Source organism: Lutra lutra, chromosome 10, assembly GCF_902655055.1.
Source record: "Lutra lutra chromosome 10, mLutLut1.2, whole genome shotgun sequence".
Lineage (NCBI taxonomy): Eukaryota > Metazoa > Chordata > Mammalia > Carnivora > Mustelidae > Lutra > Lutra lutra.
In genome coordinates this window covers 41,707,037-41,720,006 of record NC_062287.1, presented here as the reverse complement: position 1 = coordinate 41,720,006, position 12,970 = coordinate 41,707,037, and the positions used below count along the sequence as shown (strand labels likewise).

General features: G+C 38.5%; 1 protein-coding gene across 3 annotated transcripts in view; it reads left to right on the top strand.

Annotated features, from left to right (window-relative positions):
* Window positions 1-12,970, top strand: part of LOC125078783 (glutamate carboxypeptidase 2) — a 61,473-nt gene that overhangs the window by 44,559 nt on the left and 3,944 nt on the right. For 2 of the 3 annotated variants that reach the window (XM_047691950.1, XM_047691951.1), the window contains exons 13-17: window positions 3,543-3,610; window positions 5,468-5,559; window positions 7,360-7,450; window positions 10,369-10,633; window positions 10,910-10,991. In XM_047691950.1, the coding sequence (XP_047547906.1) occupies window positions 3,543-3,610; window positions 5,468-5,559; window positions 7,360-7,450; window positions 10,369-10,633; window positions 10,910-10,991 (598 nt within the window). The remainder of the gene's footprint in view (window positions 1-3,542; window positions 3,611-5,467; window positions 5,560-7,359; window positions 7,451-10,368; window positions 10,634-10,909; window positions 10,992-12,970) is intronic. The other variant, XM_047691952.1, reaches the window with a different exon arrangement.

Here is a 12,970-nt window from a genome sequence, read left to right as displayed (position 1 = left end):
TCATCTTCCTGTTCTTGACTGCACCTTCCCAGCCAGGGCAGCTGCTGATCCCAGTACTCAGATGACTGCTCAGCACACTCTACCTGCTGAATTCTTACTCTTACAGCCTCCCCTGAACTGTAACTTTTCCAGGGAAGCCCTGTCTTCAGCACTCATCACTATCAAGGCTACACAACGATTTGCTTTACAAAGGACTTCTATTACTAGGCTGTATTCTTCAGCCAGGAACAGACAGGATGTGGATGACTTGTGACTTCCTAAAGTCTTGTTAAAGAGACATGTGTTGTCCAGGTGCAGCAAATGAATGAGTCAATGAACGCAGGGTGGACTTTTAGAATCTTCCCTTTAGTGTAGGAGTAAACCTTCCATGTCAGCCGTAATTAAGACATTACATTTTGCCAGAGGCATGCTGTCATGTACATGTCTTCTTCGTCCACCTGTCCAAGTTACATCGTCCCAGAAGGGAGCTCACGCAGTGCATTTCAGCCATCCTGCCTGGCTTCTCTTACGTTCCGGGGAAGGGCATCACCTTCCTTGTGGCACTGCCACTTCCTAGTTATGTTACCTTAGGTTGTGACTCACTTTCCGTGTCTCAGTTTTCTCACCTCTAGATAGAGTTACTGGGCTGCCTGGGTGGCTCAGTCAGTTGAGCGTCTGTCTTCGGCTCAGATCATGAACTCAGGGTCTTGGGATTGAGCCCCAGATCAGGCTCCCTGCTCACCGGGGAATCTGCTTCCCCCTCTCCCTTTGCCGCTCCCCCTGCTTGTGCTTTCTCTCTCTCTCTCTCTTGCTCAATCACTCTCTAAATAAATAAATAAAATATTTTAAAAAGAAGAAGAAAAACACTTAAAAAAAAATTAAAAATTGAGTTACCAAGAGCACAGATCTCCAAAGCTCTTATCAGGGCTAAAGCTGTTAATATTTGCAAAACTCCAAGACCTGTGCCTCTCACAGAACAAAAGTTCAAAAATTAATGTATTTGGCACTTTTACCTAACTTAGAAACACATAATCAGATGAAACACTCTTGCTACAAGAGAATAAGAACTTAAACATGTATTTTTCAAAAGTAGAATAATGTCCTTATTGCTAGTTCTGTTTGTAAGATTTGATTTTTAATGGTTTTAAATCACTGGAATTTGCTGATGTCACTCCCTGCCTTGCAATGCTTCATTGTCTCCCCATGATTTTCAGGATCAAGAGCATGTGACACCATGGTACTTGATGACTAGGCCATTTATATCTTACTTTGCTTTATATTTAAATTTTTGTTAAATATTTATTTTTTAAATAAAAAGTGACACGTTGGCTTTCTCATGGTAAAATGCAAAATTGATAATTAAAGCAAAAACCTTTACTAATACCACCTTCAAACTCAGCCCTCTCTCCAAAGGTGGTACTGTCCTAAATTTGGGGTATTTCCATCACACTGACATTCACGCATAGAACTGAGCTCTACAAACCATCAGTGGTGTTGAAGGTGCTGTCTTAAGTGCTTTACATGGAAACATTTATTCAATCTAATAATCCTGTTAGGTAGTACTTTATTATCTCCCTTGTGTAGAAGAGAAAACCACCAATTCAGAGAGATTAAGTAACTTTCCCAAGGTCACAGAGCTAGTAAAGGATTGAGCTGAGACTTCAATCCAGCTGGTCAACTTTATCCTTCTAACTACTGTATTCTGCTGCCCCTCACTACCTTATACAGGTTTTCATTACATATTACGTACTATGTACTACATGCTATGTGGTTCCGTGTCTTCTCCTTTTCCATTCAACAGCGTATTATGGAAAACTTCCCATGCCAGTATATATAGATCTATCCCTTGAAAACAAAAACTTGTACAGTGTTTTCAACAGAGTAATTTATGTCTCAGTTCTCTAGCTGATGGTCAGATGGCTTCAATTTGCTGCAGTAAATATCTTGTTTATTTGCCTGCCTTGCCTTTTTCTATACAAGTGGAGAGCTACAGTATCGTGGCTGGATCATGCTATGTGTGCATTACGTGGTAATACTTGCTGACACACTTCTCTGACTCTCTGGTTTGCACTCCTACTAGCTCTTACCGCTTTTAAAAATGGCAGTGGCTGGGGATGCCTGGGTGTCTCTGTCCGTTGAGCATGTGCCTTCAGCTTGGGTCATGATCCCAGGATCCTGGGATCATGTCCCATCAGCATCCTTGCTCAGCAGGGAGTCTGCTTCCCTCTCTGCTTGCCTTTCCCTGTGCTTGTGTTCTCTCTCTGTCTCTTTCTGACAAATAAATAAAATATTTCAAAAATGAAAAAATTTAAAAAAATTAAAATGGCAGTGGCTAAAATCTGTATATATGTATTCTTCCAGTTGGATTTTAGAACCAGCCTTTCAGGTTCTATGAACAGTTCTGCTGGGGTGTCTACTTATTGTTAAAACCTCAACTTTTCCTGTCCCCAGACATGGATCTGAAGTTTTGAGATAAGAACTGCTGGCCATTCTCTGAGTACATCGTGTACTATTTTATTTCTGGGTATTTGTACGGGCTGTTCCTTGATGAAGTTGTCTTAACCTCCCCTTCCCCAGGCCCCCAACCTGCTTTAGCATCCCCTCCCTGTGCTCCCACAGCGTCTTGGGGACACCTCTCCTGGCTGTTCACAAGATTCTCAAACTCATCAAACAGAATTCCTGAGCAATGGGAATGCCACCTCTGCTCTTTATTAAGAAGTAGCTGGAGAGTATCTGCCTTACAAATACATTTTTTAAAAAGATTTTATTTATTCTATTTGAGAGAAAGAGAGCATGTGCATGTGCACACATCTAAGCTGGGGGGAGAGGCTAGGGGAGAGGGAGAGAGAGAATCTCAAGCAGACTCCTAGCTGAGCATGAAGCCCGATTCAGGTATTGATTCAGGACCCTGGGACCATGACCTGAGCCGAAATCAAGAGTCAGACGCTTTACTGACTGAGCCACCGAGGCACCCCCATAAATGCGTTTTTACAACAAATATTTATTGGGTAAATGCTAAAGGGTAGGACTCTGTGCTAAGCCCTGGGGATGGGCCCACAATAAAAGAGAACCCCTGCTCCCATGGAACTTCTAGTCTGGTGGGAGGATGGAAAAGAAAAAGGCAAATATTTAACATATTTGAGAGATAAACAATGAGAAAAATTAGGCACCATCAGAAAAAAAAAAAGAGTGGCTAGGATAAAGAGAAGAAAGTGTGCTCCTTTAGGTAGGATTTTGGGGGAAACTCTCAGAAAACATGACATTAGACTACAGTCATGCAGATCAGTGCAGAACACTGTTCCAAGCCAAGGGAACTGTATGTGCAAAGCCCCTGAGTAGCGAAGTAGGCAGAGTGGGAGGTGAAGATCTGGAGCGGCCATGGGGGTTGTTTCATACTTGGAAATGAGGGCTGTGATGAGCATGATACTTTATTAAATAATAAGTTGGAGAGTTTTTATTGGACTTAGGTTTTAAAAGGATCCTTTTGGCTAAAGAGTTAGGATTTATCTTTGAATGAAAGAATAAAGTAAATTAAAAAAAACCACTCTCTCTTTATCTTTAAGGGAACTATACTCTGAGAGTCGACTGTACCCCACTGATGTACAGCTTGGTATACAACCTAACAAAGGAGGTAAAAATAATTATGTATAATTTTAGAAAGTTTGAGTTCTACAAGTGATGTTTTCTTGAGGTACGATTATTATGTCCTGTCTTTCTCTTGCATAGCAAATAATACATCTACTAAACTCCAGAGAACATTACATTTAATAAACTGTTTACACATGTTACCCCATTTCTCCCAACTACCCTGAAGCAGCCTTGGGGTAGCATTGTGTCTGCCATCCCCATTAGAAATTGAGAAAACTAAGATCAAAAAGCATTAGCCCCCGAGTCACACAACTCGTGCAGTGGCTGAACTGGGACTTGGTCCTGTGATTTCACTCCTTAATTTAAAAACTGATTTATACTCCTTCGTGTGCTGATATCAATTAGCCCAGGACTCAGGAAGAGTTAAAGTTTCAAGTGACTGAGAAGGAGAATGTGTGGAAACACCAACCGCTGACTCCAGGGTCTGGTCGGTTTGGGGTAGAGGCTAGGTGAGACCACGTATCTGCGACAGGGTGTTTCTGAGAATGTGCACCATTCATGTAATTTAAGGTAAATGCTAAGGAAGCTCATCAGTTATATTCTTTTTCTGGCTGGTTTGGTGGCCCCCAGGGACACTTGCAAAAACACCACCCTCTAGGTCACCTTTGAAATTACACGATGGTTGACAGTTTGGGGGTTGGTTTTGTTCTATTTTGTTTGGGGAGAGTGATTAATAGCATTTTACATTTGAGTGATAAATGGAAAATTTAGTACTGTATTTCTACACGGTTCTGAATGTGCATTTTTTAGCATAAATGGAGTAGTGCTGTCCCTTATATCAAAATTTGGTGTCAGCTTAGAAGCTTGAGTGAAATTCTTTTGTTGACTTATTTATTCATATTTTACAAATTAGGAGATTAATAACATAATTTCTGTTAACCTATGTTCTGACTCTCTCCTTGTGTTTATGCAAATTCATTTATGTTCCCATAGACCTTTGCACCTAGCATGTTGAATTCCACATTTTTTACTTGCAGTTCCCACTCTTACAGAGTATGTAATGTGTCTTATTGTGCGTCGTATCCCTGGCATTTGCACAAAGTCTTAAATGACATAGGTACTCTATAAGCTTTTAAAAATTGAATTTGTTGAAAAGTAGAACATAGGACTTTTATTAAATATAAAATAAAAAATTGTATACTATATAATGTATAATAAATGACCTGTGAGTAGTTGATGGAACATTAATTAAAATTTAGTTTGTGAGTATTTTCAGCGTAACATCTTATACACTAGATTTCAAGAATTGGTCTAGAACTCCATAATAGGTCATATTTTTTTCCTTAGTTTCCTCATCTGTAAAACCAGAAAATGTATTTCAAGCCCAGTATTTAACAAAGTTACAATAAATACTCAATTAATTAAATAAAAATTAATGCATTTGTTTTATTATGTTTTAATGACTTTGGCAACCTTACTGTCAAGAAGCAATATTAAAAGAGATACCTTCTTTTAATCACCTTGCTTCTTTTCATTTTCTTTTTAGAAGAGGAAAGAAACGTGTTTTTGAGAGCAGCCTCCCTCAATTCAGAAAAAATAGACAAAAAAGTCTTACAATATGACCTTTCATTTGCATAAGTGGCTTGGTAATAATATGGCCTGCTTTTCCATATACTTCATGTATTTTTTGTAATAGTCACATTTATATATAGTAGCATGAACATTTTCCTCTATTGTCAGAAACTCATTATTGCAATTCTTAATGACAGCTAATGTGCAAATTGTGTATCATGCATTTTGCTGAATATACTTTAGTAATTTATTCCCTGGTTAATGGACATTTAAATTTTAAAATATCTTATTTATAAGTATTTTCCTTTTTTTCACTTTTAATCTGTAGCTCCAAAGCCCTGATGAAGGCTTTGAAGGCAGATCTCTTTATGAGAGCTGGAATGGAAAAAGTCCTTCACCGGAGTTCAGTGGCATGCCAAGGTAAACAAACAAGACTTTCTACTGGATAGAGTGTAGGACTGGGTTGAAAATGAAAGTGTGCTTTCTTTCAAAGGGAAGGTGATGCTTTGGTTCACAAATAAACTATTGCCATGTGTTTTGAAGTTAAACCTGTAGGCCATCTAAAAATGGTTCTTTTTTGAGAAGGCAAAACATAGCATGCTCCCTAAGTCCAAAGTTATAATGTTTTAAAGAAGTTCCCCTAGCATTTCTGTACCTAAGTTACTCGACACGTTTTCCTTTTTCTGAATATCATACAGTCAAAAAATATTTTGGTTTCTCTAAGAAAAATACAGGCGCCATTTCAGTATTGGATGTGTCTTCACAGGCAAGGATAAAGGAATAAGTATCTCAGATATAGATTGATTATAGATAAGATCATACCTATACGAATAATTAAAAAATTTTAAGGTAGGATTTACATCTGAATTATCTAAAAATAATTCTGCTTCTCTTAACTTTATCATGAACAACAAATACAGATGATAAAGTAAGTTGAGGGAAAATATTTTCCAACTTAATGAATCTTTAAAAAAATTAACCTATGCAATTGTGATATTATAATTTATAATAGGAAGTATATATTCAATCTTTGGCCCGTTGAGTGGCACAGAGAGCTCCTAAAACCTTTAAAATATTCTAAGTGATGAAAGAGACAAGGGTATCTCTCATTGTTAGCAGGGTGACCCTTGGACCCCACCTAAGGATGGGGGCTGATGGCCAAGAGAACCGACCATATAATTAGAGGGTTGGGACTTTGAATCCCACCCCATAACCAGAGGTTGAATCAGTCTGCAGTGGCCAATTATTTAATCAATTATGTCTTTGTAGTGAAGCCTGCATACAAACCCAAGAAGACAGGGTTCGGAGGGCTTCCACGTTGGTGGATACATGGAACTTAGAGCAGAGTGGGGCACCTGGGGAGGCTGTGGACCGCTGTGTGTACTTTCCCTACACATTGCCCTCTGCACCTCCTCCATCTGGCTGTTCCTGAGTTACATCCTTTTATAATAAACCGGTGATCTACTAAGGAAAATTGTTCTCTGGGTTCTGGGAACAGCTCTAGCAAATTATTTGAACCCAAGGAACAGTACTTGGGAATCTCCAATCTGCAGCCGGTCAGTCAGAAGCACAGATGACAACCTGGATTTGTGGTTGGTTCTGAAATCGGTGGAGAGGCAGTCCTGTGGGACTGAGCTCTTCACCTGTGGAATCTGTGCTACCTTCAGTGTCAGAATTGAGTTGAATTGGAGGACACCTAGCTAGTGTCCCAGAGCATTGCTTGTCGCTGGTACGGGAAACACCACACATCCCCCTCCACATGTTGGAATTGGGCCCAGGAACCCAAAAGAACAATGGTCACTACTACCCAAGATAGTCTTTTTTTTTTTTTTTTAAAGATTTTATTTATTTATCTGACAGACAGAGATCACAAGCAGACAGAGAGGCAGGCAGAGAGAGAGAGGGAAGCAGGCTCCCTGCTGAGCAGAGAGCCCGATGTGGGACTCGATCCCAGGACCCTGAGATCATGACCTGAGCCGAAGGCAGCGGCTTAACCCACTGAGCCACCCAAGCACCCCAACCCAAGATAGTCTTATTGAAGTAGATACTTTGTGATCAATTATTTCTCTCAGTTTTTCCTCTCAATTATTTTTTGTTGTTGTTCGTCTGATATGATTTTTATAAAGAAAAATTATAAGAGCAAGAATGGAGTTTAATTAAGCTTTAATTTGTAGTCACTGAACAAACTACTCAGGTAATCTCCTATTTTATCTCTAAAAGGATTAGCAAACTGGGATCTGGTAATGACTTTGAGGTGTTCTTCCAAAGACTTGGAATTGCTTCAGGCAGAGCACGGTACACTAAAAACTGGGTAAGTCTGTCAGTATGTTTTTGAAGATTGCTTATGAATATATTTTAGCTAAACAAATAATTCTGAATTTTAAAAAAAGGCAACGTAAGCCTTTAAGAAATAGAGGAATTTGAAGCAGAAGTGGTTGAGGTGGGGCTACTGTCACACGGGGGAATGCCCGCATCCGGCGTCCTGAGCCTTAGAACTTACTTGCTTGTATTCCTTTAAATCTATTTTCTGTTTCACTAGGTGGCATTGCTTTCACCCAGTTACTTACACTAGAAATATTTGGATTTTTATCCCATTTGATCTCCAATAAGTAAACGTGAAAGTTATGCTCTATGGCACAAGGAACAATGAATACATATACAGTTCATGACTTTTTCCCCTACCATCGTTCATGCTGGTGGTAATGACAATTTTACAGTTTTTATGTTTACCAAAGTAACATAAGAACATAGTTCATAAAAGCTCATAACAGTTCTGTAAGTATGTATGATGAAAAACACTGGTCCCTTATTCTACTTGTGGGCTTGTCCCACCTCTGCTTCTGTTCAACAGATTCACATTTTTTCAGTTTTTTCACTGGTTTCTTCTGATACCTACATGCATGCTTACACATACTGTGTTCCTGGTGCCATTTATTTCTTTTTCAGTTTGACGTATCTTCCATTTGCTTCTCATTAGGGAAGATAGGCATTTTTGCGCTTCTATATCAATTTTCTCCCAACTCTCAACCATTTTCCCTCATTGCATTTTCTCAATATACTGTTGTACCATACTTGTGGATTAGAGTATCTTTTTTTTCCCCTTCCATGTGTCCATAACTAACTCACCACAAACTTTTAGTATACTCCAACATATCAGTGATCTGGCAGATTTCTTTTTCCCTCCTGGGTTGTTCTTCTCCTGCTCGTCTGGGTTCTCTGGTGGTTCTCTTTCCCTGTCACACAGCTCTTGCCTGTGAAATTTTCTTTCACTGAAAAGTCTGAGAGTACCTTCAGTTCTCTCCTGTTCTACATCCGCTCTTTCCTGGATTTTGTATCTTTCTTTTTCTTGTTTACTCTTTATCATGTTTGGAACACATCCTTCAGGAACTTCTTGAAAAGGAGACTTTTTTTAAAGGAAGGTTCTGGTATCTTTTATGTGGTCCTCGTTTTATGTGTGGGCTTTGGTACACCTTTTTCCTTACACTGGGCTCGGCACAGAGTGGGCCTTTTGGTCTGGAAACCCACATCCTGCCGTTGGAGGGAATGTTTTTTCCTTTGATCACTTCTTCCCTCTTTTGACTTTTTTGAACTATTACTAGCTGTTTAACATCTGGGGATTATTTTCTGATGTGCTTATTTTTTATCTTTTGTTTCTTATCTGTGTTTTGTTTTGTTTTGTTTTTTACTATCAGAAATATTTTGGGGCACCTGGGTGGCTCAGTGGGTTAAAGCCTCTGCCTTTGGCTCAGGTTATGATCTCAGGGTCCTGGGATTGAGGCCTGCATCGGGCTCTCTGATCAGCAGGGAGCCTGCTTCCCTTCCTCTCTTTCTGCCTGCCTCTCTGCCTACTTGTGATCTCTGCCCATCAAATAAATAAATAAAATCTTAGAAAAAAATATCTTTCTCAACTCTGTCATTCTTTTTTATTGAAATCTTTATATTATAATTATAATTATAATTATTATTATTATTATTACTATAAGTTTCCCTCCATTTCTTGCAGTACCTCCATACTCTTAAGTTGATTTTATTTTAGTTTGTGTTTTTGGTCTGTATCTTTTAAGTCAAAGGCTGTTTTCAAGTGCCTGGTCATCTTTGGCCACCTGTCTTATTTAGGAATTAGTCCATGAGAAGCTGACTGAAGCCATGTCTGCAAGGGCGGCAGCTGTCAAATGGGAGGCTTCAGAGAAGAGTGATCGAGAATGCCTGTTCTCAATGCTTTGTGGGGAGGCAACAACTATAGGTCTATAGAATCTATCAATCTTTTCTCTTGGACTAGTTATTCTCTCCAGACAGGAAATCTTTAATCCTACCACTGGGGTAGGAAGTTAGGCAGGGTTAGATGGGGGTGGGTTGAGGCTAGATGTTAATATTATCTATGTTTTACTCATGAGAATACTAAAGAAAAGCTAATAATTTTTGGGTTAATAACCAGTCAGAGTTATTTGGTAATAGGTCCTACGGGCTGGATTCAAACTCCAGCTGTCTAATTTTAGAATCCTAGCCGCTTCAACACACTGCTAAATAAAGTGTTCTTTTATGTCAATTAAAAAAAAACACCACAACTAAATAAGACAGACAAAAGACATAAATCAGCAATTCAAAGTTTGAAAAGTCCTTGCCTCTGGCCTTTTGTTTATGTTCTTGGTGTCTTATATATATCTGAGCATTCCTTCTCTCTCCTTCGTGAGATTCTGGATCCACTACATTTCTCCTTACTGGGCGGACTCTTCACACTTCCACAGGCTGCTTGTCAGAAAATCATCCATTCGTGGAATTTCAGTCTTTAGTATTTTGCAGCTTTACCATATATAATGTTGCATAATGCCCATATACCATCGCCTCTAGCAATTCCCTATCTTCTTAAATTATTTAGACTGAAATGCAACATTATCTTGTCTTTGTTTCAGAAACGTTTTCACATCTCCATATCCTTGAAGACAAGACCATTAGGTCTTTCCAGATAATTTTTATTCTATCGTTTATGTTGTATACACATATTTTTTAATTACACATCTGGGATATATTTTCATATTATAATATTAACCCTTTAGTAAGTGTATTATTAAGGTTCTTAAATACATTTCTTTATTCATTACTGGCCAAAATAGTTTTACTAATATTAATAGTAAATATGGTACTATGCATCTTATTATAAGCTATTTTATAAGAGATATAGTTTAGTTTTTGTGTTCTTTTGTGTGGCTCTTTTTCCTTTTCGTTTTGTAGGCAACAAGCAAATTCAGGAGCTATCCATTGTATCACAGTGTCTACGAAACATATGAATTGGTGGAAAAATTTTATGATCCAACTTTTAAGTACCACCTCGCTGTGGCACAGGTTCGAGGAGGGATGGTATTTGAACTAGCCAATTCCATAGTGCTCCCATTTGACTGTCGAGATTATGCTATTGTTTTGAGAACGTATGCTGACAAAATCTACAATATTTCAATGAACCATCCACAAGAAATGAAAACATACAGTGTGTCATTTGGTATGCTACACCTCCTCTCTGAAAACTCATCTCCGTGTTTCAATTAATCTCTAAAATGTAGTGACCTACCTTAGTCCACGTGTTATTTATTGCCAGTCTGTGAGATCAGATACATTGTTGACATCTATAAATGTATTTGCCATTTCACCGATGCCCCTCTTGTAATATATAAATATAAGAACCTTGTAAAGTACAGAAGAGAACAAACTGCTTCCTATACTGTCCCCTTTGCATAAGCCAAAGGACAATGCCCCTAAGCCCCAATTTCTATTTCAGATGCACTTTTCTCTGCTGTGAAGAACTTTACAGAAGTTGCTTCTAAGTTCAATGAGAGACTTCAAGACTTGGACAAAAACAAGTATGTTCTACATTTTTAACTTATGGCTAGAACAAATACAATGAGAAAGAGATACTAATTGACATCTTTGTTGCTGAAATATCTTTGGGAAGTGTTTTTGCTCCTTTCTGTCTCTCCACCTTAAGGCATCCTGTACAGGGCTGCCATATCTCAGCAAGACCCATCTCCAACTTTCTTTCTTTTTTTTTTTTTTAAGATTTTATTTGACAGAGATCACAAGTAGGCAGAGAGGCAGGCAGAGAAGAGGGGGGAAGCAGACTCCCGGCTGAGCAGCGAGCCAGGTGAGGGGCTCGATTCCAGGACCCTAAGATCATGACCTGAGCCAAAGGTAGAGGCTTTAACCCACCGAGCCACCCAGGCTCCCCCCTCTCTAACTTTCTGAGTGGCCGCCGTGTGCTGAGAAATTCCAGCAGCTCCTTAATGACCAGCTGTTTAGTTACAAAATTCCCACCTTAGCATTGAAGGTCCTCCACTGTGTGACCCCAGCTTTTTCTAGCCTCATCTCATGTTCTTTCAGTGTCTGTCCATCATACTTCAACCAACTTCTCCTATTTCCAGAACATACTTTCTTTTCTTCCTCTTCTTAATGTCATTACCTCCAGAGTTCCTCATGTCCACTTCTACCCAGTAAAATTCTTTCTCCAGAACAAGTATTGAGAAGTCAGTTTTCTTCCAATATTCAGCATTTAGCATTAATTCTGTGTGAAATCACCAAAATAAACATAATTGGAATAGAACTTTAAGATGGGAGAAAAATAATGAGACAATATTAAGGAAATTTTTTTAAAGTAGAATTTTGAGAGTAAACGTTGACTGTGTATTAAGCCTATTATGATGACACAAATATGAAATCCTTGGGGACTGATGCAAAAATACATTGAAAGATAAGAGCAGGCAGTCCAGAAATAGATGAGTGACATATAATAATGCATTTGGGTAAGAAATAGGTATTTTGTAATGAAGGACATACCAACAATAAATGGAGGACGAAAAACATACTCAACAGTAATGTTGTTTAAGCTCTCAGCAACTGATAAAAAAGGGAGTTCTGAATTTCACTTCACATTGCATGCAAACATAAGCAATGGTTGTAGAAAAATTCTTTATTAAAAGTTGAAATTTCCTGGAAGTGAAATTCTAAGTTTAGAAGCAACAGGGAAATGAAAAGTCAATCAGGTTTGAAAACACTGAAATGGTTCAGAATATGAAAGTTAATCAGCAAAAGCAAAGATAGAAGGCTGGGAAACCTCTTTTCCAGCAAATATGGAAAGGGAGTAGTATGAACATCATAAAAAATATTTTTGAAAATTGTTTAAGAAAATACAAAAGAGGGGCACCTGGGTGGCTTAGTGGGTTAAGCCTCTGCCTTCGGCTCAGGTCATGATCTCTGGGTCCTGGGATCGTGCCCCGCATTGGGCTCTCTGCTCAGTGGTAAGCCTGCTTCCCTCCCTCTCTCTGCCTGCCTCTGTGCCTACTTGTGCTCTCCGTCTGTCAAATAGATAAATAAAGTATTTTTTTAAAAAAAGAAACTACAAAAGAACAAAGTTGAAAATGTTGGCAGTGGACAAGACAACTCCAAAAGAAGACACTGCCTATACAGACAGACACAAAAAACATTCAAATTCCCTACTGATTAAAAAATACAGGTAAAAATAAAGTTATACCATTTTCAAAATAACTATTTTTGTTTCAACTTAGTAATGATTTAAAACCTGGTTGAACCCATTGCACCAGATGGCATCCTGGAGCAGATGCTCTTGCTGTTTTCTGGTAGTGTTGTGAATTGTTTTAAAAACCTTTTTGAAAAAATAAATAAAACCAAAAAGAAAAACCTTTTTGAAAAGCATAAATACATACTGTTAAAGTTTCAAGAGCTATTTACAGAGTTCTTAGACTTTGCCATTGTATTTCCATTTCTTAGACCTTTTCTTCAGGAAATAATTTCAAGTTTGGAAAGGAAAAAGAGCTTCTCAGAGTAA